General features: G+C 45.0%; 2 protein-coding genes across 3 annotated transcripts in view; both read right to left on the bottom strand.

The window, feature by feature from the left end:
* Positions 1–23,271, bottom strand: part of VPS41 (VPS41 subunit of HOPS complex) — a 409,984-nt gene that overhangs the window by 184,981 nt on the left and 201,732 nt on the right. The window lies entirely within an intron of this gene.
* LOC122438562 (gasdermin-E-like) lies at positions 364–23,056 on the bottom strand. Its single transcript, XM_043463547.1, has 7 exons — positions 22,763–23,056; positions 21,055–21,175; positions 14,825–14,989; positions 12,801–12,928; positions 11,713–11,908; positions 5,779–5,852; positions 364–2,334 (listed from the first exon to the last, which is right to left on the bottom strand). The coding sequence occupies exons 1-7, from the start codon at positions 23,039–23,041 to the stop codon at positions 2,104–2,106; spliced, it is 1,194 nt and encodes a 397-aa protein (XP_043319482.1). The 5' UTR covers positions 23,042–23,056; the 3' UTR covers positions 364–2,103.

The following is a 23,271-nucleotide window of genomic DNA, read 5'->3' as shown; positions in this document are numbered from 1 at the left end:
TACTGGCCAATCTTAGGGCCATTGTGGGAAGACACTGCCTCAGTTGCTGTTTAATGTAACCCAGACTTTTAGCACTTGCTTGGATGGCTTCTTTTCTTTCTGTCTTAAGTCTGTCTCTAGTTTTTAATGTTTGGGGGGTTTTGGTATTTTTTTAACTCAGGATAATGCATACAAAATTCTAACAGAAAGATGAACCACCCCACCCCATCCCCCTGACCAATCCCTCTTGTCCCAACCTCTAAATCCTTTCCTCAAAGCAGACACTGTTGGGTTTCTTGTGACCTCTTAAATGAGATTTCCCAGGCACTGAGATACATGGATATCTGTTTTTCATGCAAGTAGATTCATATCACACATTCTCTCTGCAGTATGTTCTTTACACTCATTTTATTTCAGAAAAGCAGAAAAAAAAAGACAGGTAGGTCTAGTACCACCATCTCAGCACAACTTTCTCGACTTTTGCATATTCCTTTCCAATTTGTGTATAAGGTGCTTATTTTTTATGTTGTTGCCACCACAGTGTACAACTCTTTCTTTCTTACATATCTTAAATATTTGCATAATAGCTACATGATTTAGTCTAATTTTTAATAGAGGTGATGAAAGGGTTATTTTCTTCATTTCTTGCTTATTAATGTTCATTAAAATCTGAAGCAGAGGAAGGGAATAAGTAGGTGATGTTGAGATAAAAAACAGGTGGTGAGTAACAGCATGTTCAGCTGCTAGCCCTCATCCCCATTGCCTCCTGCCCCTAAAGTAAGTCGGTTTCTAGCAGTAGGTCTCAGTGACTTTTTGCCAAGGGAAAGCAGAGTAGCTTCAGGTCCCCAGAGGACATTAGCATTGGCATTAGGCGCACTCAGGAGACAGTTCAGGCTATTTATAGTGGAAGGATATGAAAACAGAACAAACAAGAAAAATATACACAGTTCAAAGTTCCTTTGATACAATATGTAGCATTTTACAAATTAAACATCCAACATGCATGCAAAATCAGCACACTGCTCTAGACAATAGGATTGGTACATTGATCAAAGCCGGGCAAAGTCAAATAAATAAAATGCACATATACTAGGCCCTAAGGAGAAGTGTGTCCTGCGGTTAGGTTGTTTTTTAGCATAATTTTGTTTAGCAGAAGACTATGTTCTCTAGTGGCATTTACAGTTCATTTTTCAGTCACTGCATAGCATATAGCACATTCAAAATGTAGCCTTCTATGAAGAGAAATTGCCTCCCCACAGCATTCATAATTTAAAATGAATTTCTGGATCCAAGTGTCAGCCTCATCTATTTTTGTTTAACAGAAAGTGGGAAAAATAAAGTGATAGATGGACCTATTTTTTTTCTTCCGAGAAAAGGTCTGAGTACTCTGGCTTAGAATGCTCCACCCTCCTCCAGCTGGGGTGCTGGGGTCTGTAATTCAGACACTGGGTTAGCAGCACAGGAGGGCCTCCCATGGAAAACCCTATACAGAGTACTGGTAGCTGAATTCAAGGTGATTTGTAATGCAAAAAGCCACCACTTCTTAAACTATTAGATAAATTCATCTACTTGATTATTTACCATGGTGACCTAAGCCCCAAAGGCAGTATTTGAATGATGCTGAAAAATAGCCAGCCTTAGCTGATAACACGCAGAGGCAGACCTCAGATACTGCAGATTTGGTTCCAGACCACCACAGTAAAGCAAATCACACAAATTTGTTGGTTTCTCAGTGCATATAAAACTTATTTTTATACTATCTTATAGTCTATTAATGTGTACAATAGCATTATGCCTAAACTATATATATACCTTAAAAATATTTTATTGCTAAAAAATGCTAACCATCATCAGAGCCTTCCGCAAGTCAAGCTGTAATCTTTTTGCAATAGTAACATCAAAGATACAGATCACCATGATACATATAATAATGAAAAAGTCTCAAATATTGGGAGAGTTACCACAGTGTGACAGACACAAGTGAGCAAATGCTATTGGGAAAACAGTGCCAATAGACTTGCTCAATGCAGGGTTGTCACAGACCTTCAATTTGTTAAAAAAGCATTGTCTGTGAAGTGCAATAAAATGAGGTATGCCTGTACCTGTAATCCGCACATGACACTGTTACTGTGCTCTGCCCAAAGCACAGAGTCCATTCAGGCTGATGTAAAGTATCAGTGGTAAGACGTTAGGGTCCTCCCTGCTGGCAGCTTTCACAGATGATTGCATTCTCTCCAGGTTAATGTCAGCTGCAGCAAACAGACGCTGCACGATCCCAAACTTTTCTCTATCTTTCAGAGGAGCCAAAGCTGGGTCTTCAAGATCAGACACACCATCATGAGACAGAGCACAGAGCTAAAATGATAAATGTAAATAAATTCACCAAAAAACATTATAGAAAGTCATCATCGGATAATAACATTAGCACTTCTAGCTAATTATGGGGGAGAAAACTAGTTAAGTTGTTTAAATTCTCCAAGTAGAACAGGGAAAACCCTTGAGCTGTAACAGGATATATTTGACTCAGGCAAGGACCACAGGCCTGACTTTATCCACTTTGCCTGGAGTCGTCTGTTGTTCACTCAGTTATGTCCGACTCTTTGCAGCCCCATGGACTGCAGCACGCCAGGCTTCTCTGTCCATCACCAAGTCCCGGCGTTGCTCAAACTCATGTCCATCGAGTCGGTGATGCCATCCAACCATCTCGTTCTCTGTCGTCCCCTTCTCCTCCTGCCTTCAATCCTTCCCAGCGTCAGGGTCTTTTCCAATGAGTCAGTTCTTTGCATCAGGTGGCCAAAGTATTGGAGCTTCAGTGTCAGTCCTTCTAGTGAATATTCAGGGTTGATTTCCTTTAAGGTTGACTGGTTTGATCTCCTACTGTCCAAGTAGTCCTCTGACTGAACACCTGCTCTCTGGACTCTACCTTCTATTGGATCCATTAACTCCAGTAGATTAGAAAGGTCAGACTGTAACTTTCTCATACACAGTGTGTAAAGTTTGTTTTTTTACTGTAATTCAAGTGTTAGAATTTCTTATGTATATTTGCATAAACTCCTCAAAGGTAGGTACCATAGTTTATTTACCGATGCTCTCTGCCTCAACCTTCCTCTTCCTTCCACCTGTGATATCCTTCCTCCAGAGTTCCCATAGAGCTTTCCTTCTCATCTCTTGAGTTGTAAGCTGAAATGCCACATAATGGGTCTTTCCTACTCCTCTCTCCATCGATACACTCACTACTCCCACCTCCCGACCACTATTATATTATCTTATTGTCTTCATATACTTACTGTATCTGACATTATCTTCTTGCTATTTCCCTGTTTGCTCTGTGTATTAAAACCTAAGTTGCCCAGAAGAACAGGGACCTTGTCCAGCATGCTCACCTTATACCCCACCTGGAACCCAGACCCTCGCTTCTTCAGAGAAGTCACATCAGACGCTGCTCTAATCGCAACTGCTCAGAACATTGGAACTTTTGCTTTTAGGGTCTTGAGCAGTGCCTCTGATACATTTGTTTTTAGTCTGTAGTAATTACAAATTTGCCAGTAGATATGAATTTTAAACAGGCACTCAGAACCTGATCAAATTAGTAATGAGAGTAAAATTTTTAAAGAAGTAAGCCTTATAAAGTATGCGTGAATTTTAACTGAATCTGAAGGAATCCAAAAGAATTCCAGACTGTCCTGAGCACTGACAGCCTTACTAAAAGAAATATGCAGCTTGCCCCCACAGCCAAAGGACGGCACTCATTTGCATATAAACGTACTTGTGTGTCTGTTACCAAAACCAGCCTTAAAAATCCATACACCTTGTAGATTCACCCAGTGTAACCAGAGGCTTCCCTTACCATGTGGCCCAGAGAGTGGATCTGGTCTGCTCTTATGTAAGCATGACCACATCTGGTGACATAAGAATAAGCTCCACTGGTGAAGGCTGAAGCCTGCCAACAGCACATTGGGCTGTGTCCTGGGTCTGGTGGAAAAGTGCCCAGCAAAACCCGCCTGCCTCTCTGAACATCTGCCCACCCCAGGCACCCAGAGGCACTTCTAGGTATAAAAGAGACTACAGTCACACCTGAAGGAGTGGAGGTGTGAAATTAACATTCTCTCTAGATGATTATAAAAACTCACCTTCTTACCATTTCTTCCACCAGTTTGCAAAGGTGTGAGTGTATTTGACACCGTTCTTTCAAAAGCCTTTCAGAAAGCTTCTCAAACTTACTCTGGCCACCAGACAAGACAGGAATGCAGGTAGATTTTTGTACCTTGCTCTAAGTAAATCCCTATAAGAAATACAAGATACCCAAGTTCCCTCAGGCGGCAGGAGCCTTGCTGTCTTAAGAAATGTTATTACGATATCTAGGGGAGATTATATGAAGACACTCAGGAAGGTCTTTAAAGAAAAGTTATTTGTTTATATTCAGCAGCCCCACAAAGGTAAACAAATGACTCTGTGGGTGGATAGTTCTACACCAAAGTAGAACACCAGCTGTGCTAGAACTCCACGTGCATCCTAAGAGCTCCTCCTAGAACACCAGCAGCCGAGTTCTGGTGAATGTGATGTGGGGCCAAATCCTAGAGCAGACCTGCAGGGAAGATGACGACGAAGTGCGAGTTGGTTGGGAGAGGGAGTTAGCTAATGTGGTCTTGGTAGTATTTTCTTTTTGTATCTACTTCCTGAATGCAGTTGATGGCTTTGTAATACATGGTAAGGGCTGACCTAGGAAATAACTAAATATTCAGCTGCTATGCCAGGGAGCTAAGCTATGAAAGCAGAGCTACTGTCGTTGCAGACAATTAGATAATGATATATATCATTTCCATAACCAAACTGCACCATCAGCGTTTACCCTCAGCTGGCTGCAGGACAATCTCATGCTGGTTCATTTTCAAGTAGTTCAGTTTTTGTGGTCAAAGTACAAGAACACAGCATTCCCCTGGGTGGTGAGGATCTGTTTTCAGTGTGAATGACATCTAAACTGCTCCTTGGAATGATGCCTTGCTGCGGTTTTCACAGGTCTCTGCTACACAAAGATGCACCAAAGGCAGTAACCACCATGCTGACAGGTTCCCAGGGCAGATGAGTAACAAACTGCAGGGTCCTATGTACGTAGTCTACCCTAACACCTGCTTTACAGACCTGGGTGCAGAGCTCCAGGCTTTAGTTCTTTGGGTCTAAACAGCATGCTGGCATCAGCCCTTAGGAACCAGGCCTCAAATAATGACCCAATTTGTAATTTAAAAAGGAAAACTTAACCTTGACTCTCAGGGCTAAGCTCATCATTACTTAACTCTTACTCTTGCCATGACATTTCCCAAGGGCATGAAGCTAATGATATTCCTAAGAGAAAATGAAACGTCTCCCTGAGACAAAGCAGTCCTCTTGAATACCTCCCTGTAGAATTCAATGCTGAATCAGACTGGTCCAGCCATAGAACTGGCATGGCAAATAATATGGTGTCAGGCCCCTTCCCTGCAACAGTGCAACAAGCCTTGGCCAAAATTCTCTCCAAGAAGTGCCAAAATCATGAGACATGGAGTACAAAGACAAGGTTCGAGTCCTAGCCCTGCTAGCAAGCTCTCCAAATAACTCCTTTCCCTCTGAGCTTTGGTCTTCCTACGTGGTGTGTGACGTAGGCAGGGTGTAAAAGAATGTGCGGTTAGTAGTATCTGTTTTAACCTATCTTGAAGGGCTACTGTGGATGAGAAAGCCTAACAAGTTTTATCAGCTGCTGGGCATTCGATCCCCCTCATTTCCCTGTTCCTAGCCACCCCAGGTTCCCTCGGGGAGGGTCCTTACCAGGTGGCACAGTGCAGGGATAATCTGGAGCTTACAGCAAGTGCCCAGCAAAGCTGCTGCATTATCTGGCATTTCTGCAGGAGAAAAAGAGAACCAGTCACTGTCCAAAGAAAGCATCCACAGAAGCAGAGCCAAACCCTGGGTTGTACCTAACTTAGATGTCCTCTGCCAGCCGGATATGCTCAGTCATTGTAGAATAAATGAACAAAGGGGGCTACACAAGCAGCACAGTCTTTTACAAAATAGATGTAGGGACCAGGTAACCAGCTCTGTGTTCACCAGAGGATATTTCTTGCATGTAATTCTCCAATCAGAAAGAACTATACAGACTCAGGGAAAAGTGAGTCAGCATGGAAACGTAGAAAGAACCTGGGATTCAGTGAGAAAGAGCTATGTTTCACCCCACTAAATATGTGGGGAGTGATCTTTGGTTTACCTCTCCTAGCATGTTTCCTCATTTGAGTACTATAGATATGGGGTTTTTTTTGTTTTTTCTTAGCCTATGTCAGATAACTAAATAAATTATAAAGGATAATACGTAGGTCACTAGTCATTTGGTGGGGGGAAAATGTAGCCTATTTCAACCTATTTTGAAGGGCTGGCACAGCGGAGCTCCTGAACCCAGGATTGTGCAGGCCCCCAGCCCAGCACTAGCTCAGCACTAGCTCAGCACAAGGGCGCTGGCGACTCTCAGAGAGGGTTGACACAGAGCTGCGTGAGCCTGGGGACTGCACCAGAAGGGTCCTTCCCAGCCCCGGGAACAGGGAATCCAGATCAGTGTTATTCCAAACTGGTTTTAAATACCTCCCAGGATAGAACAGATGAGATTGCTGAAAGGACCCAATGCCTTGGGATACAACATTTGAGCTGAAAAGACAAAAGAGAAGAGTCATCTGCTCTATCAGCTGGCCCAGGGAACACTCATGAACTCCACCTCCTGTGTTAATTAGCAGCCTTATTTATAAAGGGCAGTGTGCTGCTTAGGCTGGAACCCAGCAGAGGACAATGAAACATGGCTTGTTCCCAAGAAAGGAAGGCTGCTGGGAAGATGGGGCAGCCCTGAAGATACCATCCTACCAGTGAACCCCCTACACTGCATTTAAAGGTTGTGTGTGCTTTCATCTCCAGAGAGGCTCCACCGTTTCAACAAATCCTCAAGGAGGCCCTGATTCCAAGTCCAGAAGATGAAGATGGTAAATTCTTGTAGCCTTGCCTTGTGGAAAGATCCCCACAGCTGTGAAGGGCAGGAACACAGTCACCTGGAACATGACGTCCCGGCTGAGCTACTGTCACGGTCCTCTCACCTGGTCGTGTTTCCATCTCCTCACCCTTCAGGTGACTCCTGAGTCCCCTGTAATCATTATCATCCCTTATTCCTGGAAATACTTTATTTCCATGTTACTCAGTGGTCATTTCCTACCCTGAGCCTGGCTGAGGACATGGGGATGAAGAAAGAGCATCTGCTTTGCAGAGTTTGACTGAAGCAACTCAGCACTTGTGCTCTCGTGCCCAATTCCTTGCAACCCTGTGGACTGTAGCCCGCCAGGCTCCTCTGTCCATGGGATTCTCCAGGCAACAATACTGGAGTGGGTTGCCATACCCTTCTCCAGGGGATCTTCCTGACCCAAGGAGTGAACCCAAGTCTCTTAGGTTTCCCACACTGGCAGGCAGGTTCTTTACCACTAGCACCACATGAGAAGCCTACCATCTGATTTTACTACTTTACTTCCCTTGATTAATTCCCTTGAGGGTGGGGATATAGATTTTTCTCATACCTCAGCATCTGGCAATGCCTGAAACACAGTAGAGGCTTCTTCAATTGTTTCTGGAATTGAAATGACTTTTGATCTTTCATATTCTAAGTATTTAACAGATGAGACCTGGGAAGTTCATGCTTAAGGTCACAGAATGGTAGATAAAGTGTTCCAGGAGACCAGCCAGATGCTGAAACTGCAGTGCTTTAAACCAAGTCAAGGAAGCAGGTCCAAGACAGCACCATAGGAGGATCCAGAACTCACCACCTCCCACAGACAGACTGAATCTACAGCAGCACATGGAAGAGTTTCCTCTGAAAAAACCCGAAACTGCCTGAGCAACTCCTACACATCAGGTGAACTAGGAAGAAAACCCCACGACAGCAGGTAGGAGAGGCCAAGCACAATCTCCCTGTAAACCGCACTTCTGGTGCCATGACCCACACTCAGGAGGGAACTCAGAACCCGAGCTTCTCCCTGTGGTGGAGGGTTTGAACTCCACCCTTTGTGCTCTATCTGCCTCATTCCAGGGTGCTGACATCTCCTGGAAAGGAACTTGCGATTTTTGTGCCTGCCACCCAGATGACATTTCCAGGTCACCGGGCTCTCTGGCTTGTGGGATTTACACTTGTGGTCTATATATATTTATATACTTTAAAAGCTGCTGCCTGAAGGTCTGGCCTCTAACCAGCCTGAATCTGGGTGCTGACTGAGCCCCTCTTTGGGACACTAACAGGTGTTGACAAACCCTCAACTGTTGGGAGCCACTAAAAATAAGCTGCTTGAACAATCAGAGGTTTGAGAAACAACAGAGCGCTAGGGCAAGGTTGAACAACAAGGTTCTTTCTTACAAGAGACCACTCCCTCAAGACTCTGAGAGGTGACTGTTTTATCTTATGCTGGAAACAAACACAGGAAATCAAGGAAAATGAAGAAACAGAGAAAGATGTTCCAAACAGAGCAAGATAAAAATCTCAAAAAAGGTCCTGAAGGAAAAGAATATAAGTGATTTACTTGCTAAAGGGTTCAATGTATGATCATAAAGCTGCTTAACAAGCTTGGGAGAAGAACGGATGAACACTGTGAGAACTTCAACAAAGAAACAGAAAATACAGGAAAATACCAAATATTAAGTCAAGTCATAGAAATGAAGAATACAATACCTGAACCAAAACAGACACTAGTGGGTTTCAACCATACACTAGATGAAGTGGAAGAAAAGATCACTGAACTCAAAAGACAAGCAGTGGAATTCACCCAATCAGTGCAGCATCTTTTTGCAAACACAGCTTAAGAAACTATGCTACGTCATCTAGCAAACCAACATTTGCACCGTAGGGATACCAGAAGAAGAAGAATAAAGGGGCTGAAAACTCCCCTAATGTAGGGAAGGAAACAAACACTCAGATCCAGGAGACCCAGACCACATTAAAATGTCAAAACATAAAGACAAGGAGAGAATCTTGAAAAGCAGCGAGAGAAAAACAATTACAAGGGAACCCCTCCATATGGCTATCAGCAGGTTAGGTTTTTCAGTAGAACCTTTGCATCCTAGAAGAGAGTGTGGTATGATATAGTGAAAGTACTGAAAGAAAAAAAAAAAAAACCTTGCAACCAAGAATACTCTACCTGATAAAGTTGTCATTCAGAACTGAAGGAGAGAGAACGTTCCAGACAAGCAAAAGCTGAAGGAATTCATCACCACTAGACCAACCTTACAAGAAAAGTTAAAGGAACCTATTTAAGCTGTAATGAAAGAGTACTAATTATTAATAAGAAAACATATGAAAGTAAGTCTGTCTCACTGGTAAAGGTAAATATATAGTAAAATTCATAATAATCTAATGTGGTAAGGGTAAATTAATCACCTACAAAACTATTATGAGATTAAATGACAAAAGCAGTAAAAATATAGTAATTTCTTAAGGGATATGCAAGATAAAAAGATATGATTTGTGACATCAAAACCACAAAATGGCAGGAGAGGAGAATAAAATGTATAGCCTTAGAATGTGTTTAAACTTGTTACCAACATAGTATGTATAACAGTCTAAGCTGGCATGTAATCTTCATGGTAACCACAAAAAAAATGAGAAAGGAATCTAAGCATATCACTACAGAAAGTCATCAAATTACAGAGGAGGAGAGCAAGTGAAGAAAAGAACAAAAGAACTACCAAAGAGCCACTAAGTAATTAACAAAATGCCAATGAGTACATATCTGTCAGTAATCACTTTAAATGTAATTGTCTTTTGATTGGAGAATTTAGTACAGAGTTGCTGAATGGATAAATTAAAAACAAAACCATTATACTGCCTGTGGGAGACTCATTTCAGATGTGAGGACATATACAGACTGAAAACAAAAGGGAAGGAAAGATAGTCCATGCAAACGGAAACCAAAAGAAAATTGGAGTTAATAGGCCATCTTTATATCATAAACAGACTTTAATACTGTAAAAAGAGACAAAGAAGAGCACTACGCAATGATAAAGGAGTCAAGCCAACAAGAGGATATAACACTTTAAATATTTACACATCCAGCACAGCATCACCTTTTGGCTCAGCGGTAAAGAATCTGCAGGTTCAATTCCTGGGTCAGGAAGATCCCCTGGAGAAATGGCAACCCACTCCAGTGTTCTTGCCTGAAAAATCCCATGGACAAGAGGAGGTTGGCAGGCTATAGTCCATGGGCTCGCAAAATAGTCAAATACAACTGAGCACACATGCATGCATGCACATAGAAGCACCTAAATATATAAGAAAATAAGCCTAAAAAGAGAAAATGGACAGCAATACAATAATAGTAGGGGACTATTTAATACTCCCCTTTTATCAATGGCTAGATCATCCAGACAAAAAGACGAATAAGGAAAGAATGGCTCAAAAATACCTTTAGGCGAATGGAAATACAGCACATCAAAATTTATGTGATGTAGCAAAGGCAGTTCTAAGAGGAGAGCTCACAGCAATAAATGGTACCTCAGGAAACAAGAAAAAAATCTCAAAAAACCTAACTTTATACCTCAAAAGGAATAAATGAAACCCAGAGTTAGTAGAGAGAAGGACATCACTAAGATCAAGGTGAAAATTAAATACAGACTAATAGATTAAAAGAAAAAATCAATGAAATGAATAGCTAGTTCTTCGAAAAGATGAATTAACAAACATTTAGCTAGATTTGCCAAGAAAAAGAGATGCCTCAAATAAAATCAGAAATGAAAGTGTAGCTGATTGCCCAGAAATACAAGAGATCATAAGAGAGTACTGTGAATAATTTTATGCCAAAACATTGGACAACCTAGAAGAAATAAACTCTTAAAAACATACAACATACTCAACATCCACCTTGAGAAGAAGATGCAGGGACTAAGACTGGGCTAGTTTGTCAGCTCTTACCTCTCTGAGAAGTAAAAGTCCAGCTTCCGGGACTTCCCTGGTGGTCCAGTGGCTAAGACTCCAAACTCCCAATGCAGGGGGCCCAGATTCAATTCCTGGTCAGGGAACTAAAGATCTCACACCTCAACTAAAGATCTTATGTGCTGCAACAAAGACCCAGTGCAGACAAATAAATTCCTCATACAGGATGACCTCGTTCTGGTACCACAGACCCTCTGGCATGCTGCGTTCTGGATGGGAGTTGGTATGGAAATGTAGGGCAGGCTCCACAGCGCACTAATAACTGGATGGCCAGGATGGGTGTGGAGGTTGTAAAGGTGCTGGGCTCAGCATCCTAGTGCTTTGGGATGCTCTTTGCAGCCTCCCTGCCCTCACGGCCACAATGCTGCACTCAGGATAGGGCCATAAGTTTGCAAAGAGGAACAAGAGGATGAGAAGGACTGAAACACTGGGGGAGATAGCAGTTGCCAAATGATGCCTGGCAATGCTGAGTGGCAGTGGCTTTCAAGTGTGAATCACAGGCTGTCTGGGGAAGTGGTTTCCTGTGTGGGTGAGAGGGTATGCCTGCAGACAGCCCTCCCTGGCAGAGGAAAGAAAGTCCTCTCCAAGAGTGGAGGAGGCTAGCAGCAAGTCCATGACTTCATGGCAGTCCTGTAAACTCTCCTGCTTATCTTCCCTGCACTGCTTGAAAAGGTGGGAACCTTATGTACCAAATCTCCCACACAGTAAACAAAGCAATTTCAAGGCAACAGCATTTCTTCCTTTTTTTTTTTGATCCATACCTGCTAGCGCACTGACCAAGAAATAGGCTGTAGAGAAGAGTTTCTGGTTGTTAACCACATCCTCTGAGCCCAGACACTCGCCCTGCACACTGCACCCCGCCAGCCGCAGGAAGGTCGTGAGGTTGTGCTGCTGTGACGGCTTCAGCTCCCCCAGTGTCACCAGTGAGGGTGACAGGCTGCTAAGTATGTCATCACACTGCGGGATAAGGTTGGTAGGGGGTGGGAGAGAGAGACAGATGTAAAGCCAGAGGCCAAGCTGGGCACAACCCAGCCTCTACCTTCACAACATACAACACTCAGAGTGAGTTGGAGCATGCATACATGCTAAGTAACTTCAGTCATGTCTGCGACCCTATGGACTGTAGCCCACCAGGCTCCTCTATTCATGGGATTCTCCAGGTAGTAATATTGGAGTGAGTTACCATGCCCTCCCCCTCCAGGGGATCTTCCCAACCCAGGGCTCAAACCCGTGTCTCTTATGTCTCCTGCATTCACAGGCGGCTTCTTTACAGTGGTCCCCAAATATAGGTCCACCTGGAGCTTCACAATAAGACCCTATTTGAAGTTCTTGCAGATGTAGTTAAGATAAATCTCAGGATCACCCTAGATTGGAGTGGACGCTAAATCCAGTTGTGGGTGTCCATTAAGAGACAGAAAAATAGACAGCCACATGAAGACAGAGCAGAGACTTGAGCAATGTGGCCACAAGCAAAGGAATGCCAGGAGTCCCCCAGCAGCTGGGGCAGGCACACAAGGATTCCCTCCTAGAGTCTGTGGGGAGCAAAACCCTGATGACACCTTGACTTTAGACTTGTGGCCTCCAGAACTGTAAGAAAATACATTGCAGTTTGTGGCAATTTGTCACAGCAACACTAGGAAACTAATACACCCTTCTGCTCTGCACATCAGCTACCTTTCTGCAGTTAGACAGCTAAGGGGCTGCAACCAAGAACAAAAGAAGCTGTAGGATTAAAAGGAGGTGAAGAAATTTCAAACACAATTTTACCCCAGCTCAAGATCTCTTATCCCAAGAGATCTAGTGCAGAAAAACAGGCAGAGACACTGCCTTGAGGTGTCTCCAGTCTTACCACTTGTTCCAGGACCACCAGTAATTCCTCATCCAACAGGACTGCCTGGAGGACGTCATTCAGGGCTGTCTGTTGCTGCTCGGGCAACTCCATGAAGGGATGGAAATTCCTCTCTAAGAGCAGAGTGGCTGTGAATGCAGCAGAGCACATCGGGTCTCATGACTTACCCCAGAACTAGGGCCAGCAAGCAACTCAGGCTTTTCATAGAGAACTGTCCTCTGTTCTCTCATTGACACTTCCAGATGCACAGTCAATAGTGCAACTCAGAAATAAAGAGTATTAAATACCACCTGTGTGTTTTTCACTAACCAGACTATTAAAGGAAGAAAGAAGGAGGGAAGGAAAGGAAGGATGGGGAGACAGAAAAGAGGGAAGCCAAGTTTTGTCTCAGACTTTTTCCTGATGACTCACTAAACATTAATTAAGTCTAATCAATTTCCTGAAAAAGTCATTTGCAGTTATTAAATTATCGTCTAAATTACCAAACATCAGTTAGGACTTTTACAAAGCTTCAGAGCCATACAAATTCCAAAATGCATTATTTTTCATATATTTCCAATACACTGCATGTTTTTTTGTATCCTTTAACATGAAATGCATGCTTTTCAAGGGACTGGCATAATTTTCATTAGGCAAACACAAGATAGCCACTTTCCCCATTCTTCTTTACCTGTCCTGGAGAAATGGTTAGAACCCCAGCTGGATCACTCAACACCCTCTTCAGGATGCCTGAGCCTCCCCCTTAAAATCTTCCTTTTTTAAGATAGTCAGAAGCGTCTAGTAATTTAAGCCCACTGGGAATTTGAAAACAAGATTTGATAAGCCAAAGCTTCCATATAGAGGGATGCATAGCAATACATAAATGCACCACCTCTGCTGATGTCAAATTTCAACAGTTATACTAAAAAACCACCCTATAAACCCAATTAGGTCCTCACCAGCCCTGGCCTGGATAGAAAGGCTGTCCTGGCTGCTCTAGAGTTTAAGGGCACAGAAGCGGGCCCCCATCCTACTCCCGCCTAAACCACCCAGCCTCCCTACTCCACCCCAGGCTGACTAGAATGGCCAGCTTGCAGGGTAGACTAGTGGGAAAGGAAATTATAAGAAAGCTCATCCTGTCTTGTCACTTCCCTGTAGTGCATGCAGTTAAGGCTGCAGCGGTTCTAATCTTAGGTGGCAGCTGAAAATCACACCCAAATATCAGGAGGAGGCCTGCAGCCCTGGCATTAGATGGGAAAGCCTTAAGAGTGGGCCTTCACTGCCAATTCTGTCAACACTGACATTTTTTGCTACAGAAATAAAAGCATCTATCTACTGGTTTGGGACTCGCTGAAGCCCCATTGATGAGTCTCTCTTCTTACCCTCCAAGCCAGAGATCTGAGCTGCTCCTAGCTCTCTTTAGTAAAGTGGAAGCGAAAGTCGCTCTTACTTAATTACTCATTTCTCTTTTTCCTTGCCCATCTCCTCTTCTACCATATACTGTACTCCTACTAATTCCCACCCTACTCCCCCACAAAAACTTTGTAAAACATAAAGTGCTGTGGCGAGCAAGAGGAAGTGCTGCAGGCACATGGCACGTACTGCCCGCCTTGTCGCTGGACGCCTTGGCACCGTACGGCTTCATGGGCCTCCAAAAGAGCATTTTATTTTGCAGTGCTGACAAAGCATTGCTTATCTTGGCAATGAAGCCTGGAATAAATGAAACAGATGTAAAACTTGGGTTCTCTCTCCTCGCTGCTGACTAGCTCTTCTTGGTAGTCCCCAACACTGCCATGGTTCAAATGAAAGAAAATGCTAGGCCCCTGACTCTTGCCCTCCTCAGCCTCCCACCACTTCCTTAAAACGGACCATCCAAGACCAGAGGTTCCCTAAGATCTGACCAAGGTGGGTCCTGCTGAGAACCAGAACTGACTCAGGCACCATCTTCTCTGTTCTCAGATGTTTTCCATGAACCTCTGGGGAATTCCTGGGGGCAGAGCAGTCAACTACCCATCAGCTAACCATGCCCCATCCTATGACAGTACCTTGTTTTAAAACACTCAGTGGCTTATCCTGGGCAGACAGCCCTTGCCCGGCATCTGGCATGTCCCAGGACGCAAACTCTTGGAAGGACAGGGGGTACAGCAAGACAGAGTTTCTTCTCCTTTGCTGCTCAAAGCCACCATGCTTCCCTTGTAGGAGGCAGAATTCTGTAATGGAGGAGAAAATGACAAGCCAGGCAGAAGGGTCAGCCTCATTGGCACATCCCAGTCCCAGCTTTACCTAAGTCAAGAAGGCAGGGAGGCACATCCATCCTCTTCCCCATAAACCTGCTTCGTACATGTTAAGCTGTTTGACCAAAGTTCAGCCACTTCCTACAAATGCCAGAGAAATGGTCATTCCTAACATAAGGCTCTCTGAACAGGCAGGAAGCAATCTTCCAATCATCAGAAGTATCTCCTTAGCCTGAGTGGAACAAACCAACTCCAACAAACAACCCACGATACATAAATGAGGAAATTTGAATCTGATTGATAAATCTGATCTGACTGAACTGATATTACACAATTACTGACAATATATTTAGGTGCACAAGTGGCTACATGGCTCTTGGAGAGTCAATTTTTCTTCATTAACAAGCAGTAAAGTTTTTACTGCAATTATATGAATGAAACTTATATAGAGTGGGAAAATCCAGACACAAAAGAATATATTCTACATGAATTCATATGAAGGAAAATTAGTTTTTTAAAAAGCCTTATCTTTTAGGGATGTTTCCATATTTATAAACAAAAATATATAATGCCTATGATTTGCTTCAAAACTATTTGAGTAGGGATGGAGGGAGGTGGGGAACTTATAGATGAAACATGAATTATCCAAGTTAATGAAGCTGAATGGTAGGTAAATGGGGTTCAGTATATTATTATCTGTACTTCTGAACATGTGTGTAATTTCCAAAAATAAGAAGTTTTTAAAAATAATAAAAAGAAATGCTCCTTAAATACTTTCACATTTGAGAGCCCAACTAGGGTAACTAAGTTGTAGGTAAAAATGCAATGGTGTGTTCTTGCTAAGCAAAAACTGTGTGTGAACTTAAGAATGAGGATTCTCCTTCTGACTCACTTCCTAGAGTAATGAAAATAAAAACAACAAATGAGACCAAATTAATCCTAAAAGCTTTTGCACAGCGAAGAAAATCATAAACAAAATGAAAAGACAACCCTCAGAATGGGAGAAAATACTTGCAAATGAAGTCACCAACAAAGAATCTCCAAAACACAGACAGCTCAATGCAGCTCAGTAACAACAACAACAAAATGACACAATCAGAAAATAGGCAGAAGATCTAAATAGACATCTATCCAAAGAAGACACACAGATGGCCAGCAGGCACGTGAAAGATGTTCACCATCACTGATTACTAGAGATGCAAATCGAAACTATAATGAGATATCACCTCACACTGGTCTGAATAGTCACCATCAAAAAAATCTACAAATAATAAATGCAAAGGAGTGTTTGGAGGAAAGGAAACCCGTCTACACTGTTGGTGGGAATGTAAATTGGTACAACCACTATGGAGGTTCCTTAAAAAAGTAAAAATAAAACTACCATATGATCCAGCAATCCCACTCCTGGGCACATGGCTAGAAAACCATAATTCGAACAGATACAGGCACCTTTGCACTATTTACAATAGTCAAGACATGGAAGCAACCTAAATGTCCATCAACTGAGGAACAGAAAAAGATGTGGCACATATGTACAGTAGAATAATAAATAATATTATTATTAAAAATAAAATAATGCCATTTGCAGCAACATGAATGGACCTAGAGATTGTCAGACTGAGTGAAGTCAGAGAAGGGACACATATGATAATTGCTTATATGTAAAATCTTTTAAAATGGTACAAATGAACTTATTTACAAAACATAAATAGAGTCAGAGATAGAGAAAACAATTTTATGGTTAACGGGAGAAAACGGTAGGGGTGGGGGATAAACTGGAAGATTGGGATTGACATACAGTAATTACTACATATAAAACAGGTAACTGATAAGAACCTACTATATAGCACAGGGAACTCTACTCCATACTCTGTAATGACATATATGGGAAAAGAATCTAAAAAAAGAATGGATTTATGTATAATTGAGTCACTTTGTTGTACACCTGAAACTTAACATGGTAAATAAACTACACTCCAATACAAATTTAAAATGAATACATATACACATAAACACAGAGGAAAAAATGTTTTTTAAAAAAAAACACATTCTCAGGTAGTGTAGGTCTCAGTGGATCATGGATGGGGGCAAGAATCTGCTTATTAGAAGGCACCTGAAACTAACACAACATTGTAAATCAACTGTACTTCAATAAAACATTTTTTAAAAAATAATGTGCATTCTTTTCATGCTTCTATTTAATAATCTGTGTACAGGCTATGGAATGAGAATGTGGCTGAGCCTAGTACTTGCATGACATGTGGAAGGTGTGGGTATTAACACATTTGGAATTGGTGTGGGCACTAATGACATCCATAAGATAGGACAGTCGTCAAAAGACACATGAAACAAGCTTCCACTTACTCAATCTACCTACACTCCTGGGCGTCCAGGATGCCCCCGGCTCACTCCACCCTCTACACCAGGCACCAAGGTGGGTAAGTGTGAACTGACCCCCAGGTCATGCTCTCCGAGAACAAGGAGACCACTAACACAGCCTCAAACGCTGCCCAGAGCCCCGTGGGGCCAGCTGTGTTTTGGGAGTCCACAGCCCAGCAGTGTTCTTCCTTTACACATGCACAGCTCCTTTGAGGGCAGCACCAACTCCTTCACTCTTTGCAGCATCAGACATGTTGCAAGGAGCCAGAGATTCAAAAGGACTACAACCTAGGCTTTGACGATGAGTAACACACAAGTGGAAAAGGTGGAGGGGGTCACTGAAGCCAGACTGGAAGGTGCAGAGAAAGAACCAGTGGACGAAGAAAGAACTTCTTGGATGAAGCAGTGACTAAGTAACCCCCTGAACCCTGGTAGGAATTAGCTGGGCCAAAAAGAAGGGAGCACTCTCCAAACAAAGGCTCACGGTAAGAGTGGAGAGTTCTCAAACGGTGAGTTAACTTTGGAGGTGCTGGAGATGAGCAGGAAGGCTGGACACAACGTGCCTAGGAGTGCAGACTTTATCCTAGGACAAAGGGAGCCTCAGAAGGTCATTCAAGAAGGTGAGTGAAATGAGCAAACATGTATTTTTAAATACTCACATTAGCTACACTGCTAAAATGGGGAAAATTCGAAGCCTAGGAGCCAGTTAAAAACCTGTGATGGGAACAGGGCAGGGGATGTTGATACTGGCTTTTGGACCTGCAGAGAAGTGCACAGATCCAGGAGGGTGGAAAGCAGAGGTTCTCGTCCACAGGTGTCCAGTAAATTCATGCTGACACTGCTCTATTTAAAATGCACAGCCAGCAAGGACCTACTGTAGAGCACAGAGAACTCTGCTCAACATTATGTGGCAGGCTGGGTGGGAAGAAGGTTTGGGGGAGAATGGATACATACATGTGTGTGGCTGTGTCCCTTTGCTGTCCATCTGAAACTATCACGACATTGTTAATTGGCTATACCCTAACACAAGATAAAAAGTTTTTTAAAAAAAATAGTTCATGCTGAAAGGACACGTAAATGCTTAATTCTACAAAGCAAAGACTAAAATTCAGATGACAACATGATGTTTCTGATTGGCCACATAACAGGGGAGCTGTTGACAAAGAGAGGGGTCCACAGCTGAAGGAACCCCTTGGCAAAGACGGGCCCACTGATGCCTCTCCCAAGGGACACAGAGGGAGTGACCTCCTGGCAAAGTTTCAAAAGACAGGACCGTTGTCAAATGTACTCCCACCCTGAAGGTGGGAGGCGAGATCAGACAGCCTCTTTAGGGTCAGACCAGCGCCTGCAGGGCTGTTTATAAAACCAGATTAGAATGTTGTGCAGGAAGAGCAACAGAAAACACAGATGGGAAAAAGAAGAGCTGGCTTAAAAATCAGTGAGTAGCACAGAACAAGAGCCTGACCACCACGCGGCGCAGGCCGCACCGGCGGCGGGAGAAGGCTGGGGTGTGGGAAGTGAGCCTGAGGAACCCCGAGAGCTCCCCAGGGCCCCTCTGCTCAGCAGCACAAAGAGGAGTTTATTTTCAAGACAGAGGAAGCAAGCCAAGATGAAAGGCTTGAAATGGAAATGCAAACAGGAGAGCTTCCCCAGGCAAACTGTCTTTCCAACCCCATCTGAGAAAAGAAAACCCCCCTGTCGGGCGGCCACGAACAGGGCAGAGCTTGGACACCTACCTCCTCAGAGAAACAGGGAGGGGCTCCCGCGGGTCCCAAAGCCTGGAGGGGCAGCCCCAGCCACCAACGGGTTCTCAGAACCCTCGCGGGCATCCTCCATGAAGGCCAAGCTTCCAAAAGGCCTGACAAGAGTGACACCCCCAGCACCAGTCCATCTGCATGGGATAACCAAGGCCCCGGCAGCCAGGGCCTGAGTCACACGAGCCCCTGTGGGCCCCTGTGGTGACACAGCACGTCACACGCTGATAACAAGAGCCGAAAAGTGAAAGTCGCTCAGTTGTGTTCGACTCTTTGCGACCCCGTGGACTATACAGTCCATGAAATTCTCCAGGCCAGAATACTGGAGTGGGTAGCCTATCCCTTCTCCAGTGGATCTTCCCGGCCCAGGAATCAAACTGGGGTCTCCTGCATTGCAGGCGGATTCTTTACCAACTGAGCTATGAGGGAAGCCCTATAACAAAAGCCGAAGGGAGAACTTAATCTCACAAGGCAGTGTGTTCAGTGGACAGAGTCTTTCAAAAAGAAAGAACGGAATAATAATCACATCTGGGATGACCCAATTTTGGAACCATGGACCTAAAGGATGCTGATCACAACTCTTGGTATTCCTGGTATCCCGTGCATCCCCGACCAACCCCTGGACCAGCTTCCCACAATTGGCAGCTTCCCTTTTCGTCACCTCCCTGAAACACAGAATGCTCCGTGTGTGAAAGAAGAGGGAGGCTCAGGGGCAGCGCCCCCGTGCCCCTCACATGCCCACCTGTCTACTGTCCCACGGACAGTCAGCGATCTGAGAGCCCGTGGTAGCTGAACAGTGATTCCTCAAGTGGCCGAGTGAGGGCAGAAGCCTGAGTCCCAGAAGAACCTCTCATCCCCGGCCTGGTCCCCCCATCGGACAGAAAACAACCGGGGGAGGGCAGGAGGCAGCCACGGATGTGCACGGCCCGTCCAAGCACACTCTTATGGTGTTCTCACCACGGAAACAAAGTGCACAGGGATGGTGCAGAGAGCCTGCACGCAGACGCTGACCAGCTGGGACAGCCCCCTCATCTCTGCCCTCACACACACACCTCACTCTCCACCACCGTGTCTGAAGCAAACCACACAGTTTCTTTTCACCTGTGAAGAGGTCACTGTGAATCTCTAAAAACTAAGACGATTCTTCATAAACAAAGCTACAATAATATGACCGTACCTTAAAAAGTTAATTATTTATGATGTTACATATATTCATTTATGTCCTCAAGAGGCAGTCAGTTTTCTTGGGCTCCCACGACCTCTTGGAAAGAGTGTAAGGGAAGAGCCCTGAGCACCTAAGAGCATCAGTCACATCAGCTACTAAAGCCTTATTTTCTTCAAGTGACACAGTGAACTTCCAGCTTTGAACACACTGGTGATCAGACAGAAAGGTCAAATGCAGCTTTTGGGGCTTCGTGCTGGGGGAAGGGCGGTAAGATAATCGGGATGACGACAGTAGCCAAGGTGAGTACTTAATAAGCCGCCAACGTTCCAGGCACTTCACACGCCTCATGTAACTTGCTCTTCACGGCAGCCCTGTGGGGAATGTCTTTCCTCTCCCAGACACAGGAAGCCGAAGCTCAGCAGGCCTCAGCTAGCTGCCTGAGACCTCACAGGACCCGTGGCACTCGGGCTGATGCCCCGGTCTACTCCACCACAGAGCTCACGTCCTTCCCTCTGTGCCCTGTATGTGAAGCACACGCCCCATGCGGATGATGCACCAATGCCCTCCGATCACGGCCTGCCATCTCACTTGCCCTGGGACATCCCCCGACTCTTCTGATACCTCTTTCCTCTCATCCCCAGAGCAGCAGGGGATCTTCTACAAGATGAGCCTCTGGGTAAAATGGGGTGTCCCTCCGCGATGACTCAACCCACCTCCAGAGCCCCGAGCTGAGGCACACTCACCGAACTGGCCATCTGCCCTCACGTACAGCTCGATGACGCCGTAGGCAATGGTGGTGGGAGCTGGGATCTCCAGTACCACGTTGCTGTCCCTGATGAAGTTCCCATCCTCCATCGCTGACACCTGCAGGAAGGGTGCATGCTCCCACCTGTGTGCTCAGGCTCCCCTAGGCTTCTCCTGCCTCCCATGTGGCCAGCCTAGGCCCCGTGCCCAAGAAGTGCCGGGAAAATGCCCACAGAACTGGGGGGAAAGGAGAACCAGCCAGCAGGGGTCAGGATTTAATCCTTGTCGGCCTCATGATGTCCTACACACATTCTAAAGTCAGTGGCCAACCTGTAGCACAAAGGCAAGAATCCAGAGTTTGGGAGATAGTGAAGTTAGGTCTATGGTGCTGAGTAAAGAAGATAATAAATAAGACAACTTCCTATTTCCCTCATGGAGGATTATGGAAACAACTTTGAAATCCTAAGAAAAGCATCAACGGTAAGAGTCTGACTAGGAGAACCTAGCTGAGAGCAAGATCCCCTAAGCACGTCCTCCCAGACCGGGTATGTGACACGCTGTGCCATCAGATAAAACCGGGAAGAGGCCAGAAGGAAGGGGCAGGAGGAGGAGAGAAGGATGGCCATGAAATGCCGAGTCAACAGCAAAGCTCTCTCCTTCAGACCCTGTCACAAATCTGGCTCTTGCCCACCAAGGCCTGAGGAGGAGAAGAAGTGGCCCAGATGCTGGAGATTAGAGGTCTTTATAGCAACTTGATCTTGGTCACAGTGTGATGACTACCAACCTCCGTACACCCCAGCAGACTCCAGGCCTTTCGTGGGGGGTCCCTGTGGACAGAAATACTGGCAGGGCCAGCTAAAGCCATCTCCCATCAGCCCTCATCACTCTGTCCAGCCTGCCCACCCCCAGGAGAGTCCAACTCCAGACCTCAATCTCCACCTCTTTCTAAATATAACATTACTGGGTCCTCTGGTATAATTTGAAAGTTACCCCAAGAAGTAAACTTCTAAGAGCTGAATATTAGGCCCTATGGAGGGGAGGCAGTTTGGGGTCAGAGCCTCCTGTTCAATTCTGCTGAAGCTCAGGGGTCACTTGGTAGAACTGTAACTTAATCCAGAAACATCTGTTTATGTATATTAAAGACACATGTGCTGATCTTTACCTTTCCTAACTCAATCCACTGGGGATTTAAGGCAGCTCATCTCAAAATCGTCATTTCTGAGACCCTTGATTCTTAGGGGCTCTAGGAGTTATCTGTGTGTTGGCCTGGCCAGTACTCATTTGATCCATTTTTTGAAGGGGGAAGGCACCTGATTCACCCTGGCATGCCAATCTAAGCATCCCATCGCCCTGGCCTTGGGTCTGCTTCAGGAATGGGCAGGGCCCGGGATGGTCCAGTGCCTGCCTGCCCTGAAGCACTCTTTCCACTAGGGATGGGGTCGGATGAAAGCCAGGAGCTGCCACCCCATGAGCTTATATGAGAGGGAATCCACCTTCAGGGAAGGCAGCTCGCCAGCTTCTCAAGTCCTGGATCCAGCAGTGACCGAATAGATCACTCCAAATGTTTCAGTTACAGAAGCCAAGCAGTTCTTTCTTGTTTAAACCAATTTGAGTTGGATTTCTGTTAACTCCCTCCAAGAGTCCTGATGAATAAAGACCCCACTCCCAGAGGGCCCTAACCCGGCGCCTCCCTGGCCAGGCACGCACCTGCACAGTCTTGGTCTGGATCCCCACCATGCCGCCACACTTCTCCTCGATCTGGACGTGCTCAGATATCACGCACTTCTGCGTTGTCACGATCTTCTGCGTCAGGACACACAGGACCTCGTTCTTCCTCTCCAGCACCTGCTGCAGTACCAGGTTCTTCAGGTTGATTGTTCTGAAAAAAGAAAAGGCCAGTGAGTGGCCTCGGGGAGGCGGATGCAGCGGGAACTGTTGCTTCTTGCCCGGCTGGCAGGTGAGAAGCAAACAGGTGACAGCCAGCATCCTTTATTTCCTGGTGCTGAGAGGGGGCCAGCTCATCCAGAGAGGCAGAAACCAGAGTCTCCTGAGGCCACCTCAGAGCTGCCAGGCCTCCAGAGAAAGGCTGGCACCACACAGATGGGGTTCCTGTCAAACAGCCATGCTGACTGTCACAGAGAAAGAAAGACACCCGACAGGTACAGGAGCTGTGACCCATCTGCTCACACCCTGGGAACTCCACTCTGTCATTTAAC

The sequence above is a fragment of the Cervus canadensis genome, chromosome 3 (genome assembly GCF_019320065.1).
Source record: "Cervus canadensis isolate Bull #8, Minnesota chromosome 3, ASM1932006v1, whole genome shotgun sequence".
In the NCBI taxonomy this organism is placed as follows: domain Eukaryota; kingdom Metazoa; phylum Chordata; class Mammalia; order Artiodactyla; family Cervidae; genus Cervus; species Cervus canadensis.
Note: the sequence above shows the minus strand (reverse complement) of the source record. Positions and strands in the feature narration are given on the sequence as shown.

Coding starts and splice junctions, on each gene's coding strand:
- LOC122438562 (XM_043463547.1), bottom strand. CDS start 23,041: ATGCTGGCTGTCACCTGTTTGCTTCTCACCTGCCAGCCGGGCAAGAAG. Junction 11,909..12,800: donor TGGTGGTCCTGGAACAAGTG/GTAAGACTGGAG, acceptor CTTATCCCGCAG/TGTGATGACATACTTAGCAG. Junction 2,335..5,778: donor TCCCTGCACTGTGCCACCTG/GTAAGGACCCTC, acceptor TTATCATTTTAG/CTCTGTGCTCTGTCTCATGA.